This window comes from Macaca nemestrina, chromosome 12 (assembly GCF_043159975.1).
Source record: "Macaca nemestrina isolate mMacNem1 chromosome 12, mMacNem.hap1, whole genome shotgun sequence".
In the NCBI taxonomy this organism is placed as follows: Eukaryota; Metazoa; Chordata; class Mammalia; order Primates; family Cercopithecidae; genus Macaca; species Macaca nemestrina.
The window spans coordinates 131803346-131821559 of record NC_092136.1 but is presented as its reverse complement, the minus strand read 5'-3'; the positions used below and the strand labels follow the sequence as shown (position 1 = coordinate 131821559).

Here is an 18214-nt window from a genome sequence, read left to right as displayed (position 1 = left end):
TGGCCAGGCTTGAAGTTCCCAGTTCTTATGTGGTAGGTGTGGTTTTATTCTGTTTTAAGCCTTCAACCAAATTTTCTTCTTAAAAATCTAATGTTTAGGCCACTAGATTTTCGGCGTGGTGAATCACGCCTGTAATTCCAGCAATTTGGGAGGCTGAGGCGAGTGGGTCACTTGAGGCTAGCAGTTCAAGAACAGCCTTGGCAACATGTGAAACCCCATCTCTACAAAAATACAAAAATTAGCCAGACGTGGTGGTGCATGCCCATAATCCCAGCTACTTGGGAGGCTGAGGCAGCAGAATCACTTGAACCTGAAAGGCAGAGGTTGCAGTGAGCCGAGATCACACTCTCTAAAAAACAAACAAATAAACAAACAAAAAAATCTAATGTTCAGTATTTTATTAGGTTGATACAAAAGCATCACGTTTTTTGCCATTAAAAGTAATGGCAAAATCCATGATGACTTTTGCACAAACCTAACAATTTACCAAGATAAGTAGCTTCTCAAAAGTAGAATTTTTATTTGTTCATTTTGTTGTTGTTGTTGTTGTTGTTGTTGTTATGTGTCTTACCCCTACTGAGCTTCCCTTGTAGCCACATGGACCTGCTGTGGCCATAATGGCCACACAAATGGATCCCTTTGCCGTTTCTGAAACTTGTCTCTTAACCATATTTGGTCTCTAACTATTCTTTCTGTATTCTGAAGGAAATCTTATTTGTCTGTATACCTGTCCCCAAAGTATTTTGTTGTTGTCACTGTGTTGTTACTCACAGTTTATTTTGTGGCTTGGCATCTTCATTTCAGCTTGTATTTTTAAAGATGCTTAACTTCAGGCATGAAGAAGCCATTAATTTTTAACCTTAAAAAGGGTGAAGGAGGAGGTGCTGGAATAATGGTAAAGGGCATAATTACATGTTCTCACTTTCCATTTATCCCTGAAAATATTTAATTAAGCCTGATATTTGTAGCAGCCATTCTAGTTCAATTGAATCATTGTTAACCATAAATAGAGAAAGAGTCCTTAAATGTGGCATTTGCCCACAGAAAGTACTGGGCTGCTGAATACACTTCCTCAGAATAGCTGGCATTCGTTAGGAAGCTTTTACCTGTGGTTAGCAGCCACTTCAGGCCTTTCCAGAAGGGACAAGGTCACCCAGTTACGAGGCGGAGCCAAGGTTGCTTTCAGCTGGTGTTGGAGAGTAACCTTTGAGAACCTAGTACTCCAGAACACCTCTTTCTTTAAAAGCGGAGAACCCCCACACAAGATGCCGTTTCATGGATTAGCAATTCTTGCCTTAATTCCAGCTCGCCTAATATTTCATCATCCTTTACTCTGTACTTGATGATTGCAGACACCATCTTAACTTATTCTGAGAGCGACCCTGCAAGGGTAGATAGAACTACCCCTTCCACATTTTATACATAAAAGAAACTGTTTCAGAGAAGTCGGCTGTCTTGTCCAAAGTCTTCCTGCTGGTGGGTAGCAGAGCCAGAATTCAAATTCAGTTCTGACTCTTAAAATCAATCCTCTTAAGACTATCCAACAGGCAGGATGTTCCTGAGATGAAAGGGATTTAGGGTTATTTGTTCCAAATGGCTTTCTTCCCAGAATCTGTGATGGTTTAAAAAAAAAAATTTTGTCTGTTTATTTGTTTATTTATTTAGTCAAGGACGGAGGATACGCTAGCTCCTCCTAAAGTTTGTGCTTTTTGAAGGTAGAGACTGTGTCTGTCTTTCTTTCTGAAAGCAGAGCCTAGTGCATGGCAGGGATCAATTCATGTATGTCGAATGAAAGACTGCAACTTTTCCAAGGCTGGCTTGGGGCCCGTCTCCATTGCGGGATGGACACATTACCCTTTGACCTAGCCAGGAAGCTTGGCTGTGGCTGGCTCCCAGTGCCCTGCTCAATGCCCCACATCCTCCACAGCCCTCACAGCCAGTGATCTCTCTCAGCTGCAAACACTCCAACCTTAAGCTATCTCACCTCTTTACTCACTCCCCTACCAATACCTCACCCCAGGTTCAACATATTTCGGAACGATCTAAACAAGCTAGTATTCGTCTCCACTAAGAAAGGGAAAGGGAAGGTGTGTGAGCCGTGTTCCAACAGCAGTTACCATGATCACATGACTACTTTGTACCAGGCACTGTACTGATTACATTCATCCTTCAACCAATCCTGCAAACTCAGCGTCATCACGCCTATTTTCAGTGAGAAAACAAAGTATCTTGCCTAAGATCACAGAGCTGGCAACCCACAGGGTCAGAATTTAAACCCGAATTGGTCCAACTCGGATGCTGCCAGAGCGCGATGAGCGACCTTACCCCGGGGGAGCGTAGAGAACCGTTCCTGAGGTCCCTAGGGATGTTTTCTCAGTGATGCTTCCAGTAAGTCTGCCCCTTTGCCTTTCTTCCAAACCCCTGGGCTTTCATCCGGGTGTATTTTAGCATCAGTTTTCTGGAATAGAACATGCCATTAAAAATCTGCCTCTCAGCCGGGCTCAGTGGCTCATGCTTGTAATCCCAGCACTTTGGGAGGCCGAGGCGGGCGGATCACGAGGTCAGGAGATCGAGACCATCCTGGCTAACACGGTGAAACCCCGTCTCTACTAAAAATACAAAAAATCAGCCAGGTGTGGCGGCGGGCACCTGTAGTCCCAGCTACTCGGGCGGTTGAGGCAGGAGAATGGCTTGAACATGGGAGGTGGAGCTTGCAGTGAGCCAGGATCGAGCCACTGCACTCCAGCCCGGGCGGCAGAGTGAGACTCCGTCTCAAAAAAAAAAAAAAGAAAGAAAAAGAAAAAAATCTGCCTCTCATTTCCAAACCTGGGATTCTAGGTTTTAGAGAAGAATCACCTTTCTTCCAATTTTTACCAATAAATGAATAAATACAAACATTTGGGTTTCTGATCCTGTGTATTGAAATTCAAAATTATATCGTCTTGGGTACCAAGTACCTGGAGAAGTCCATGCAGCTGTTACCGGCTAAGGCCAAACTCTAGGAAAACTGTACTCAACCTGACTCTGAAGCCCTGTGTGCAAGCTTCAGTGCTACCACTGCTGAGCTCAGCCTGAAGAGTTCCTTCAGAACCGCGTCCTCCCCTGTCACACAGGTGGCTCTGTAGCTTTGCTGAGCTAACATTTACAACAGCCTCATGGTAACCCGTGGGAACAAATGTGAGCCCCGAGGCCATGGGACCACACCAAATTACTTGAATTGCAGCAACCCATCACTTTTATATTAAAGCAGAAAAGCATTTGGCCAAGTTAGGTGAGCAACTGTAGCATACAGAAGCCTGGTGGGAGAGAACTAACCCAGAAACTTTCTTTTCCTCATTTCCAGTTACACAGGGCTACTGCAAAGATGCAATTAAAGAATGAGTTCATTGCCCATGGCTTTTGTCTCACACTCTTCCAGTCCAGAGAGTGGTACATAGATGTACCCGCTCCAAACACAGCTGGAGAGCCCTCCGGCAGAGCCCTCGCCGCATTGGCATTTGGCCCAGATGACAGGTCTCCAGTGTGCCCAGGATCTGTAGGAGGAAAGTGATGCTAGCTTCACTCTGTATCATAGTGGATTAAATTCATTCTCTGGCCACAATAGCCCAGCCGTTTCTCATACACCAATTGACCAAAGGCACTTAGGCAATAAATTGCTACGGCATTTGATACGACAAAGCAGGTGCTCATCACACCTGCTGAAGAATAAAACTCCCTGAAGCCACATAGAAAATGGGGCTGCAAAAGGGAAACTTTAGGGTCTAGAGTGTTTGGTGCCCTCTTGCAGTCTCAGGGGAGATGGAATTCTGAAGTGCAGAAGGCATATGTTGATGGTTTTCTTTCAACTGAAGAAGGCTGTCTGGCTACTCACCAACTATCTCTCCTAACACCTGGATGCAGAATTTCCATTCATGTAATAACTCAGAGAGCTAATAGAAGAAGGACCTCACAGGTCATCAAACCCCATCTCTTCTCAATTTGCAATGTGAGAAGCAAAGCCCGGAGAGGGACCGTCACTCAGCTAGGGTTCAGCACATTCACACAGAGACACTGCATTTCCCGTCCACTGTTTCTCTCACACCATGATATTGTGGTCCCTGGAAAACCTGCACAAATGGTCATTTTCTACAGAGAGGAAGTAGACTTGTAACAATTATGGGCATAGATTCTGAGGACAGTGACTTGGTTCTAATACAGCTCACGGTGTATAAGTTGTGTGGCCATAGGTAAGAGGTCTAACTGCTCTGTTCCCAGCTTTCCTATTTGTAAAGTGGGAATGACAGTAGCACATAGCTCATAGGGTTGGTGTGATGATTAAATGACTGATTGTATGTTTAGCATCTAGAATCATGCTTGCCACATGGAGAGCACAGTGTGAATGTATGTTGTCATCATGGCCCTAAGCAGGCTGAGCAGCCTACATATCTGCTAAGTTCCCCTTGCATTTCCACTCTTGGGAACACTCAACAGAAGCTGAATATGGCTGTAAACCTCCACCCAGTAAGCACCAAGCATCCGATGGCAACTGCTGCTCACCACCAGAAACACTCACTTCCCTTTGCTATTCTGCCTCCTTGTCTCTCTGAGCCCCACTCTTCCATGCTCTTCTTTCTGTGTGTATTGCCCCACTCTTCTTTGCTTTAGTTATATTCAACCTTGTGCTGATGGCATGGTATCCACAGGAATGTTTCAGTTCACTGGTAGAACTTGGAGAGAATGATTCCTACACTCAAGACTTCTATCTGTCTACAGTAGAGCATATCAGGGCTTCAATTGTTTCTTAAGTTCAAAATAATAAATTAGACAAAGACATATATATGTATATACATATACACATACATAACTAGTCTAGTACATACGCCATATATGTCATGAAAATACTTTTAAAGAAAATATAAACAAAAAGATAATTTTAAAGAAACATACATGCTTTATGAGTCTGCCCATATGTTTCTTTAAAAGTATCTTTATGTACATATTTTTATTTAAAAATGTAAATAAACTTATTTAAAAATCTAAATCACTCATCTTTTGCAAAGACAATATGCAGAGAATTACCTTGAGCTTCAACCTGAGCATTTCTAGCTGAGTGCATTCTGCAGGCCAGTAGGATTTCTCGGGATGTGTGCCAGGATTGCTGGAGGCCCCACAGTCAGGCTACTTTCCATCAATATCTATGGAGCCTCCTCTGGGACATTAACATGTCGCTAGAACCTGGATCCCGCCCTTTTTTGTGAATATTCTCTGACAAAAATGCAGGGTAATATGAGTCAGACTTCAAGCTATCAAGCAAATATGACTTTTAGTGCATAAAAGCGTGTATATTTTAAGTAGAAATAAAAGGTATTCATGTTAAGATTAGTGGAGAGGAACAGTTGTATATTCATTGCTGAAGTGAGAGACCTGAATTTCCCAAAGTAAAATCTTCCCATCAGTCCCTCCTGGGCGAGGCATGGATCCTCACCATAAGGTTGACAGACAAGCCAAATGAACTGGTCCTGTCTAAAGAGGTTCTGCTGCACCTCCGCTTATTTCCAGCCGGCCAATTTGCTTCTCAAAGAAGCTGTGAAGTCCTGGCTTGAGGTGGTAGAAGAGGTGTCCTGTCTCCTTTGGATCTCCTTTGCTTCTTCACCAGTTTTATAGAAATGACTCTCAATGGCTTTAATCCCTTGGTAATAATAGATTTTGCTTTTTCTGGGATACACTTACTGCTGGCTCCTGGTCTTACGTACCACCCTATGCACTTGCTGATAAAGGTGATGGAGGAACGCCTGGGCCAAGTTTGATACACCTGCCTTTGCAGCAGGCTGGGATAATACCAATTCATGTGATTTGTCTTCTTGAGCCATGGAAGATGAGAGGAGAAGAATAGCACTCATGAGACTGGGGACTTATTTCCCAGTGGACCTTGAATGATTTACTGGGGATACAGGAAAGGGCCAGAGAGAGAGAGAAGGTAGAAAAAAAATCAAGGGAGAGCCCCTTGGGTGGACTCTTCAGGAGCAATCTGTTTTGGGCGTGTTGATCTGCTTCAAGGCCTTTGGCGAGGCAGCACTGTCTGCTGGGACAAGCCTAATTCCAGTCTTTAAAACCCGTGGGGATGATTTTTCTTCCTTCCTCAGCTGCTGCAGGAGGAGCCTCCACAACACCTAGGTTGCATGCATTGAGGTTGACGAGTCTACTACATCAACACTTGGACTTATGTCTCCATCCCTCTCCCCTTCCTACCCCAGCACCTGCTCCTTGTCTCTCTGGCCCTGTGCCCCCCGACTCATTGTCTGTACTGGACACTCTCCAAGTATAGCACACATTTAGAGGCACTGCTTAGAAAACAGCCAGCAGGTCTGCCTTTCCATGTGTTGCCCTAACCTTTGGGCCCACGGACCTCAATGACTAGCCTGAGCTTCACCTATTTACTTTTTAAGCATAGTCTTTCGGAGCAGGCTGCACTGGTCAAGGCATCCCATTAGCTTGCCCCTTCGAGTTCCTAAATACTCCCAATGGGCATTTTCCTTTGTCTAGACTTGGAATGGTCAGCGGAAGGGTGGAAGGTGGGAAGCATGTATGTGTATTTGCTTGTCAGGGAAGAACTATGGTGTCCTTGGATGTATGCTAATGGTTCTGTCTCTCTCTCTCCTACACAGGGCCTGGAGCAGTCATTGATGGTGTAAACTCGGCCTCCAGAGCACTGGCTTGTCTCTGGCTATCAGGGACCCTCTTAGCCCACTTCTTCATCAAGTTTTGATAAGAAATCCTAGGTCCTCTGAGCAACACCTGCTTCTCCATATCACAGACTTTAATCTACACTGCGGAGAGCAAACCAGCTTGGGCTTCTTTTTGTTGTTTGTTTTCTTCTGTTCTTCTTCTAGATTTGTTTTCTTCCTGTTTTTGTTCATTTGTTTGTTTGTTTGTTTGCTTTTATTTCCAGCTTGAATGAGTGGGGTTGGGGGCGGGGTGGGCAGGGTTCTACCACATGTAGGATAATCATTCATTGGTGTGTCCAAAAATGGGGTCTGCTCCTGCTACCTTGACCCTTCCCTTTCCTCTGCTTCTCTCCTCCTCGTCATCCCCACCAACATCCCCTGCCACACACACCAAAACGTAAGTTTCATTTGGGCAAAAATTGAGCCTCACAATAAACACCCTGAAGACACAACTTGACTCATAACATAGTGCACAGCAAGAGCTACATCCAAGTGTCCTATTATCTACGATTATTTTCCTAATGACAATGTACATATCCCCCCATCCATGTTAATTATTATCTAATTCCATTAGGGTTCACATCTTTTCTTTCTGGGACACTGTCCTACTATATCCATATCTATATATTTCAATACAGATGATTGTGCCATCTTCTGTAGCCCCTCTACCCTACTCATTTCTTCCACCATCTGCAGGGATTTGAAGTTTGGGGCTATGCTTGCAACCTAACACTAAATTTTGCAAGTCAAGTGACCAAAAAAGGGGGAGGCATTTTGAAGATAGTACTTCTCTTTTAAAAAGAGAAGTTCAGCTCATAAAAGTGATTGATAGGTGGCTGATTTATTTAGGTTTTATCAAGCTGTCTATCAAAGTAATCATACAGTTACCCATCTACTCAAATGTCTGATTTATCTCACCATCCAATTACCTACCCAATAGATTGTCTTCCTCTCTAGCAATCTATTTACTGTTTATCAATATATCAATGTAATTGTCTAACACTCCTTTCTATTTCTCTCCCTACTACTCACTATCAATTCATCCCCATATTAATCTCTAATCATATCGTATCTCTCCCACTGTATTCATGTATACACCATCAGCAGACATTAGCATCTTCAAAATTATCTATCAACTTCTGTGAAAGCCAGCGATCTCACAGGCTAACAACATAAAAAAGCAATACCCTGTGTTGTGGACTCTTTAAAATCTGGTATCCTATCCACCCAGAGGAGACACTAACAGATGGGCCGAGTAGCAAGCTGATGGTCAGTCACTCACTATTCCCGGGAGAGCCTGTTCTCTAAAACATCTTCTTGGGAAGCAGATCAGCCTAGAAAAGTCTTGATTCGCACTGTGGTTTTCTTTTTGCACTTGAAGGACAAAGGTGCCAGCCTTTATGCTTCTCTCAACCCTTCAAGAAAGTGCGTGTCAGGAATCTATGGCTGGCTTTCCTTCACAGCAAGAACATGAGAGAAAAAAACCACATGTGTCTCTGCAATGCAAAGTGAAGAGTCCACCCGCCTGAGTGGGATGACTGCGGCTGGAGTCTCCTTTCTGCTCCAGTTCTGGTTTAATCTGTTTGAAAACTATCCAGTAAAAAGCTGATGGAGGCCAATTACATGGCGGGTGTATTGACAACTCTGGTATTTGTTTCAGGAAGCTCTTCGTTGCTGAGGGCACTTGAGCAACTGACTTAATTTTCAAGCACTTGATTAACACAACACTGCAAACAGAAGGGAGAAAGTGTCAGTGACACAGTTTCCTCGGATGCAGGCTGCTTCTCCAGTGGCTTTGGGGAAGAACTTCACCAGCTCTTCAGGTTCAAAGCAGACCCAGCATACAAATAAGAGCTGACCCACCTTTGCTGCCTTGTCTCCTGGGACAAGAAGGACTCATCCGGCAAGGTTGCCTGGGATTCCAAATAAAGGCATTGCAGACCGCACAGGTGTGCTGCAGGGACTGACCCCCAGAGAGGATGAGAATGCAGCATCAATCGCAGACCTGCCCTGCCTCAGTTGGAAAACCTTTTCAGGTCCTCAGTCTAAAAAATAAAAAATATGAGCACCATAGAATTCTGTGCCCTTAATGCTTAACTGGTCTTCTTCCTCCAGTATCAGTGCCCTCTTTGCTTTTGTCCATCAAGGCACATGAGTGTGACCTCTGCCATGGGGAAACATACACAGCGATAGCTATACATATATACATACATACATAGGCGATCTTGGCACACTAAATGCTAAGCACTGTCTTAAGAGGTAGAGCTGGTGTGAGTGAAATTAATGTTACATTTTCCAGCTGTAAACAGACATCTGCATTTCCTAGTGAGCTGCCAGGAGCCAGATTCGGGAACCATAAATGATGTGCCAGGAGTGGCGCATTGATTCCCAGTTCCAGGGATGATCATGAACAGGCACAAAATCAGAATTAAAGGTTGCACGTAGACGTTTCAGATCTGTCACCACCTTCAGCATCTGGAGTTGAGTTGGTGTCAGATAGTGTATGAGAATCAAATGTGTCATCTGAGCATGCTACTGATAATAAATTTGTTACTTTGGAGTGGAATAAATGTGAAGGCTGTGAAGAGTGGAAAGTCTTGGAGAACATAGTACTTGAAATGGACAAGCTGGACCTATTCCTCACTCTAAGACTTGTTCTACAGGAAACGGTCCATGCTCTTTTGGCCAAGATCATCAGAACCTCTCAACCCAAAAAGGCTGGCTCCAGGGTCACTATGGAACCCTACTGTTCCCCCTCCCACAGGATACTAAGATGCCCCTCTAGTGGGTACCTATCCCAGCCACGTTTCAGAGGGAGAAAAATGCTACAGTCAATCCTCATCTGTCTGGGGTAAAGACAACAAAGTAAATACAACCCAAGGCAACTGGGGTACTCACTGGGAGTGAAAATGACTTCTTCACAACAGACATATTTCTGCTTCTGTGTTTTTGTGTTTCTTTAGTGGGGATGGCTTCATGGGACAGTGGCTGCCATCCATCATTTTGAAGCATATAGAACAACAAATGCTTACATAAGATAATATCCACACTTTTCCAACTTCACATATGGAGAGTACATGGAGAAGGCCTACAGGCTAGATTTGTTCAGGGTGCCAGTAGTGGGCATGGGGTGGGGGCAAGGCAGGACAAAACATACAAGTCTGAGCAAGTATATCTCTTGCAGGTTTTCCACATGAAAAGGAAGCCAAATAAGGCTTGTTAGGAGATTAGGTGAGAGGAATTAGCAATGTAGGAACTCTGAAACCCTTCCCCTTCCCAAAACAGAGTTCATATGCACTTCCACCAAAGTAATGCCAATGAAAGTGCTTGTGTTAAGGCTCCGGCCAAGCTTGTTTTTCAGTAGTTTAATGTCAAGTGCCTGATACAGTCAACTGCAAGTCTAAACAAGCGTGTTTAGTTTTTTCTCGTTCTTGCTTTAATTCGGGGAGGGGGGAGATGTAGAGAAGTGGTTGTGAAAACATACACAGGTTTTATGCAGAGTACTGCACATGACTGTTCTGCTGCAATTGTGCTCCACCGAACAGAAGAAAAGGTAAGGTTTTCTGTCACAAAGAGGCCCAAGCCTCTTTCTTCTTACATCCATGCCTCTTACTAGATGATACATTTCACAGATTGGGCAGTTTGTTCTCAAAACCTGGGTGAGAAGAATATTCTGGGACTCTAGCAACTTCAAAACTGAGGCTGGGTTTCAGGATCTGTTTCTGCATCAATTCACTCAATTTGCCTTCAACAAAGAGGAGTCAGCAAGTTCTATTTATGCTGAGAGAACCATCCCATGAGAAAAGCAGAGAACCCCAAAGTGGGCAGGCAACCCCGACGAGAGCTTATCCCTGTGGCTGCATCAGGAGTGGCTGTACATTGAATATTCAAGTGTTGGTTGGCTGTCGCCAGCCCATAGTAGAAGGAGGGGAGGAGTGGCTTAAGATGAGGTAAGATCTGGTGGTGGGGCATCTTTCCTGAATTTCATACTGACTTTGATTTTGAGAAAGAAAAACTGGCTATGCATTACCTAAAACCAGCCCGAAATGAAACAGACCAATACACACACGAAAGCAAATGTTAATCCCTTTGGAATTAAGGGAAGCAGCATAAGGTTTTTCTTTTTGGAAAAATGCATTTATTTTCTTTCTCTCCAACAGCAAGAATCTTTTGTTTTCATTTTGCACATGACCTTATCCAGGAAACTCTCATACCCAATTGCCTCCCCTCCTATTATTCAGAGCTTCCCTGTCTTTTTACTTGAAGACAAATAAGTTTGAGCACTTGAGTAAAACTTCACAGGTGTGTAGTAGGAAGGCAACATTTTCAAAAAGAGACCCTATGAGGAGAATGCCTAATGATCACCAAATGCAAACAAATAAAAATGCCAGTCTCATTTCCCACATTTCTTACTTAAGAGAAGTAAATGAAAGGAAGAAGAAATAGATTTGTAATTAAAGATGTGGCAACAAAGATAGAGCTGAGCTAGTTCAATTTAGCCTTCAGGTGCAGAATACTTAGAGTCCAAAGAAATGTTGAGTGGACTTCATTAGACGCAATTGTCTTTACCCTGAAAGTAGTCAGCTAAGCCTAATTTCCAGCATTTTGAAAGAGATTTCTTTTTGTTTCTTTCAATGGTGCCCTTTTTAAGGCACAGAGTTGCTCCACACCACTGGGTGGAGAAAGAAAGATTGCGAACCCTCGACCATCCTTTTGAGGCTACGTTCTATGTTATTTGGCAGATTTATAAAGCTATCAATAATAACATTGCTATATAATACAAACTGCCCTTGTGTTAGTTAAAGGGAGCATTTTTAATCATTCAGAAATTTTCGTGACATGTAAAGTGCAGTTGTGAGGAATGTGTGGGTGTACGAAAATGTATCTGTCAAGTTCAGAGTCCTTTAGATTTAAAAAAAAAATTATGACTTATCAATGGTGCCGTTATAGCTGTGTCAGACAATGGGTGTGCCCATTCTCACAATTATCCTTCAAAAAAATCTATGTTCAAATGCTTTAAAAATTTATCACATGATACAAGAGTATGACTTTGTCAGCCTTCTAGAGTTCTTTTTTCTTTTATTTTCTTTCTTATCTTTTCCTTCAAAAAATCAATGAAGACTTGATTTCTGTCAATAATTGTATTAAGGGTGAATATACTACCTGAATTTTGTGCATGTTGCATTGTAGTTGTAACCTTTTCTAATTCAGGATGAATACGAGATGGTTGTGATTGTGCAGTGTATCAATAAAGTTCGAGAAATTTGTAACTTTTGGGGGGCTGTTTATTAGGACATCTCATTGATATCCAGGACGGGAAAAATATGAAGCGAGCCGTGCTTCTCCCTCATGTGTGTTTTTGGCCTTGAAGAGTAGACACACTCAGAAAGCCTGGAGCTGCACCCCCTACCTCTCTCTCTTTCTCCTTCTCTCTCTCGCACACACTGTAGAAAGCAGCCTTAGCACTGTCCATATCACATTTGTATATCAAATATCTATGCTATTTACAAACAATATAAAATGTAGCTGCATCCTCAAAGTCTAAATTGTTTATTGGTGTAGGCTAAAACGAAAGCAGAAGAGAAGTGTCAGAAAAATAGGGGTGACCAGATACTGCCCAGTTTGGGCATTTGAGTCCCTAAGTTCCTGTTGCTTGATTTCTTGAAGTACACACCACGTTGACAAGGGTAAGTATGAGAAGGCACAGGGTCGAGGATGTACATTGAGTCTTAAGTGTGTGCCATTAGATGAAGGTTTATGCTTCTTAGGTTTTACTTGGATTAGGCTTCATTCAGCTGAGGCTTCTTGTGGACTAGCATGAGAAAGAACCCCAGAGGAGCGGCTGCTTTCCTCTGGTTGCAATTTCTAAAACACCTTACTCTTCCAATAAAATCCCACCTCCTCTTTCTCCATCACATATCCATCTGCTTTTCTAAAGAAATGAGTATTAACTTATTTTTACACCTCAGCTTCTCATTAGCCATTTGTATATCAATTAAGCCTTCCCAGTTCTGCCGTTAACTAGGTGTGAGATCTTAGACCGGTAAGTGACTTTCTAAGCCTTTGTTCTCTCATCTGTATCATTGGGGAATTTAATTACACCACTTAGTGTACACTGATTCAAAAATATTTGGCCACTATTTGGTTTATTTTGCAACTGCGAGATTTCTTAAGACTATCCTCAAATAAAGCTTAGGGACAATGACTGATTATGATTCAATAACTGAGTAGAAAGTGAATTAAAATTATTTCATTAATTTCACAGCACACGTAGCTTCTTTGGCAAAGTCCCTGAGCTAAAGTTATGAGTCTTATATTCTTGTTGGTTTCCTATATAGACAAGTGCTAATCTTTTCATGACTCAGTCTCCCCTACAGGGAATGGAACACAGTCTCCCCTACAGGGAACGGAACACAGTCTCCCCTACAGGGAATGGAACACAGATAAGTTGATAGACTAGACACATGTTCTTTGTAAATTGCAATGGCAAGTAAACGCTAGGCATCAGTAATTGGGAGTTTCCAATTTCCTCTGGCTCATTGTAAAATTATGATTCATCAAGAAAATGAAATTTCAGTTCCCTTAGCCATCTCAGTACCTTTAGTACTCCCTTTCTTGTTGCCTTTTTTCTTTCCTTTTCATCATCCTGTTCCTATTTGCACCTGACCCTTTCTTACTCCTGTTCATACCACAACATTTACCCATCCATCTGCTATCAGTCTCTCACTCCATTTAGCCACTCAGCTCCATCTATCATCCATGAACCAATTTATTCTCCCATCGGCTAACTACTCAACTATCCATTCACATATTATTTTCCCATTTATCTAAACCTTTTTCCATCTCTATACTCATGCACCTCCTTAAAGTGAGACTGTTTCTCTCTCATCTATTTATTTAGACCAGCTGTCAGTCCGTCCAACAGGCATGCTCCAGCTAGCCTTTAGCAGACCCATCTGTTTGCCAACCCACTTCAAGGTAATGAAAATCTTGGTTGTTATCTCTCTATTCCACAAGGGAAGCTTTATCTAGTGACTCGTAAGCATGGCAGCTAAATGATTGGATGCATTTTTATCTTTGCCCTATGAAAATCCTATATATACAGAAGCGCCTCTGGAGATATATTAAGGGCATTCCTCTCCCTATCAAGGTGTATTAAGTAGGAAGAGTGTGTGAAGTTGGGAGTGGAGTGGAAATACCCGGATGAGAAGGTGTAACACTAGGATTGTAGTCATGCAGTGAACATAACAAATAACTGAAGGAACAGACAGGAGGGACCTCAACTGGCAACTGACCTCCTTCTTTCCCCACAATTTAATTTGCTGTTGAATTAATTATTCACTTTGAGAAAAATTCATGGGGTGTGCTAGTTGAGGCCAAACCCTATGATCAGTTTTGAAAACCAAACGTCAAGTTAGAAGTGATGCTACCGTCTTTTAATATGTTCATCCAGTCACTGGGATATCTTATTTTTCTTTCCCTTATATTTCCCCATTTATTCATTATTCATGCATCACATTTAGTCAGGAACTCCCCTTGAGGAGTTCACATTTAAGATCTAAAAACTGCTGTATAAGAAGATAAATTACAGTAGAGTATGGCAAGTATTATGACAGAGATATGAGGAAATGACTGCAAAGTGCAGAGCAAATATTGTGAGATGATTAGGAGGCATTCTCACTTTCCCCCTTTTCTTCTGCAGGGATAAAACACTGGAATGTAAACAGCTAACAACAGCTAACATAAGCTGCAGACATGGTGCACAGATATATTACTACAAAAATTATTGGGTTACAGGATCATACACATTCAGCATTCAATAATTTATCAATGGAGTGAATAGCATTTGTTAAATGAATGAGTACCATGAAGGCAGTTAAAACTACAAGTGGCCAAAGGACCACACCGTGCAGTTGATGATAGGTTAACACAGACCTGCTGGAGAGGAGGAAGCGATACCTATAATGTCAAAGCTGGCTGGGAAGCTGGTTATAAAGTCTCAGTCCCACATAGGATTACTATGCATATCACCTTTCACTAGATCTAACACCATGAGCCTTGCTGATGAGGGAAAGAGAAGCTCTGCCTGGGGACATGTGCTGCCACAAAGGCATGGAGGGGCAGGCAGAGCTTAAGTGTGGACTTGCTGAATAGACCCTCAAGACTAGGCTTCTCCAGAGAACACTAACACTCTGTGATGTAGGATGAAATACCTGGATCATTTGCATGTCAGTGTCCCACAGTGTCTATTGTTTCAAAGATAAAAATAGTCATAGTTTTACCTCTCCATGAATTCCTCTCTCCAATATGACATACTGCCTTGCCTTTACTATGAGTTCTCCAACCAACTGGCTTGTTTCAGAAAACTTGACCTCGCGAATTACCTGTTATGTTGTCTTAGACCAATTTCTTACCTTTTCTGAACTTCAGTCTCATCTTTAATAAAACATTGGTAATAATACTCACCTCAGAAGAATAGCTGTGAGAATTATTCCACTACTAGATACAAATAAGTAAGGGTGTTTAGCATAGTCCCAGGATACAACAGTTACTTGCAAAGTAAACATTTGTGGTTCTTTTCTCCTGTTCTTCTCTCAGCCTTCTTTTATGTCATCACTTTCCTGAGTCTTTTGAAGATATAATTCAACTGTGCTTGCTTCGTTGAAAAAAATTAAAAATTATAATTTATATGTAATTTCTTTGTTGAAGTTCAAAAAGGAGAAACACATTTCTGAGTCTTCAATTATTCAAGAACACAAGGTTGGAAAGTGGCATCAATAAAGTTTCTGGTAGAATTCCAAAGGAGTGTTGAAGCAAAAGAGTAGAACTAAATTTTTAATCTAAGAAACATATATCAGATAGCCAAGATATGACGGGTACTGAGGATTCAAATTGAGAGACAGAGTGTATATCTTCCAGAAAGTTCCAGCCCAGATTCCAAAGCACAGCACATGGTAGTTTTTAATCAAGGGCTTGAGGAGCCCAGTAGAAGCTACTTAACCCAGACAGGAGGGCTGAAGGTCTTCTAGAAAACGCGAGGTCTCAGCTGAGCCTTCAGGGAGCAGAAGGACCTAGCCAGGGAAAGGGAGGGGGAGAGGAGCAAGTGACTATGGACAGAGGGACATCCTCAAAGAGCACGTAGGGGCTCGAGAGAAGCACAGCATGGTAAGGAAACTGCAAGTGTAGATTACCCCATGATGGCTGCAGGCAGAGGTGCATGGCAGGAGACGAGGTCTAGACCCTAAAAACCTCTATGGGGAATGCTGATATACTGGGACTTGTCCTAAAAAAATAAGGAAGACATTGAAGGATTTAATAAAAAGAGCAGCTAAATTGTTCTTGCAATTCAGAAAGATCAGCCAGACAGCAACAGGGACTAACTGGGCATTGGTTGTACTGGCAAGGGGAAAACATGTGAGGAGTCATTTAAATCATTCAGGAGAGAAATGATAAGAAGGAATTAGAAAAAGCAGGCGAGTTGGGATGATTTTCTGGGGTAGCTTTGATGGGAGGGCCTGGAGGTATGGGGTGATGGAGCATGTAGAATATGGGGAATATACAGGGTTTCCAATTCAGCCAACTGGATGGAGATGGTACTATCCTCAAAACTTAAGAGAATGGTGAGGTTCCATCCAATTTTTGATATATCCAGTTTTAAGTATCTGTAGAACCTCCAGGTGGAGATGTTTAAGCACTATCAGCATTTTCCTAAGTCATCTAATTATATCCACTGCCATGCACAAGGGATGCCTGATTTCCTTTCTCTGCCTCCCACTTTAATTCCAGAGGAACTCTAGCTCCTTGGATCATCCATCTGCAATTCATTTATCGTCCTCCATTTCCTCTGTATCTTGATTTTGTCTTAAAAAGGTACTTTTTTTTTTTTTTAACTGCTTGTTGTGATAGAAGAGTAGAGAGCGGTTCTCTGATTAGGCGGTAAAGAAGTAACAGATGCTGTAAATGGGGAAGGGGGAAACTGGCACAGCTGTCCCACTGCCTAGATGAAATTTAGCACTTTCCAGGCCTCACACAAAGGGCCAAGCCATTGTTCACTGGCTTCTGTGAGAATAGCTGACCACTGAGCGTGTTCAAATGAGGGTGGATTTTTCTCCCAATTTGCCTGTAATATTACAGTGATGCAAGTCCTCTTTGTATTTTCATCACATAGTTTGATGCTCACTTGCTTGCTAACAAATTCCAGAAAGGTTTTTAAGCTTTCAAACCTCATCAGAGAGCCTACCTCTGATTAAGAGTGATGCATTTCATTTGAATGACTTTAGGATTGAGATGTACATTAAGCTTGTTCCTTTTTTTTTTTTCAATGATCCCAGAGATGTTCTCCTAAAACTAGAGGAGACTGAATCTCAGCAGGAAGCCACAGTGTCTGACTGCATCCAGGTGGCCCTGTCAGCTCACATCCAGTACACAGACATGTGAATCAGGTCTATCTGTGTGTGTTGCTCAGGAAGCAAGAGAGCATGGTCTTTCAAGTCAGGGAGAACCAAGTTGAAATTCTGATTCTGCCATGTACTGACTGTGTTCCTATGAGCTTATGAAATAATCTCTTACAGCTTCAGTCAACTCATCCTCCAAGTAGAGCTGGGAAAGAACTACCCCATGACATTGCTATGAGGTGTATAAGAGAAAGAGTGATAGGAAAATCCCTGCATAGCTTCTTGCCTGTAGATGCTTGGCATGCAGTGGTAGACAATCAGTAACTTCTTTCCTTATCCTCTTCACAGTCTTCTGCTTCTTCCAAGCCACCCCACACCTACCACTTACAATTGGCGAGAAGGCATCGTGTAAGGGCTGGTTTCCATTAAATATCCCATTACCAGATTTATGGTTTGGATTCCATGAAATAAAACATGTAGGGTGCCCAGCTTCTAAATGCTTAATCATATCCAATTCCGTTTCCTCCTTTCTCTGCAGCCATTTGAGTATAAGCGTACGAGCTACAAATGCATAGAGGATGCCTGTAAGTTCTCTGTTGCTCAGACCCTGAAGGTGTACAGGTGCTTTCTGAGAAAGCACCTGTATACCTGAGAACATAGGCAGACTGGCTCTGCCCATGAAGCCTGTTTCTTTTGCTCTTGATCTTGTTTCCTGTGTGGTGGATTTGCAAGGACGGTTGCTCTGGTTACAAGACCAAACCACTTCAGTTTCCGTCTCTTTGTCACTAAAGGTCTCGGGGGAATCACCTTATTAGAGAAATAGTCACTGCATAGTTGAGTCAACTAGGACCATACAAGGACTCACTGGAGGTCCTCAGACACAAAGCCGCCAGTTCTCCTCTTGAGGCATGCAGAGGCTCAGTTTCAGTGCCGTGGCAGTGTGGACAGCCCCATTTGTGATTTCTCTCTGTTTCCTATTACCCACCTTGTGTGAGGTGGCCCCAGTGATGAGTCAGTCTGCTTGCTGGGATGTTTCCACTTTGATGTAAATTTCTTGTTGAGTTCGTCTCAAAACTCCCCATTGTCCCTGCCTCGCTCTTTCCCGTTCTCACCTCT

General features: G+C 42.6%; 1 protein-coding gene across 13 annotated transcripts in view; it reads left to right on the top strand.

The window, feature by feature from the left end:
- Window positions 1-11978, top strand: part of LOC105476165 (opioid binding protein/cell adhesion molecule like) — a 1438816-nt gene extending 1426838 nt beyond the window's left edge. For 8 of the 13 annotated variants that reach the window (XM_071076069.1, XM_071076066.1, XM_071076068.1 and 5 more), the window contains one exon: window positions 6645-10766. In XM_071076069.1, the coding sequence (XP_070932170.1) occupies window positions 6645-6745 (101 nt within the window). In that variant the 3' untranslated portion in view covers window positions 6746-10766. Of the gene's footprint in view, window positions 1-6644 lie in introns of all 13 variants that reach the window. The other 5 variants (XM_071076070.1, XM_071076074.1, XM_011731839.3 and 2 more) reach the window with 1 other exon arrangement.
- The last annotated feature ends 6236 nt before the right edge of the window (window positions 11979-18214 follow it).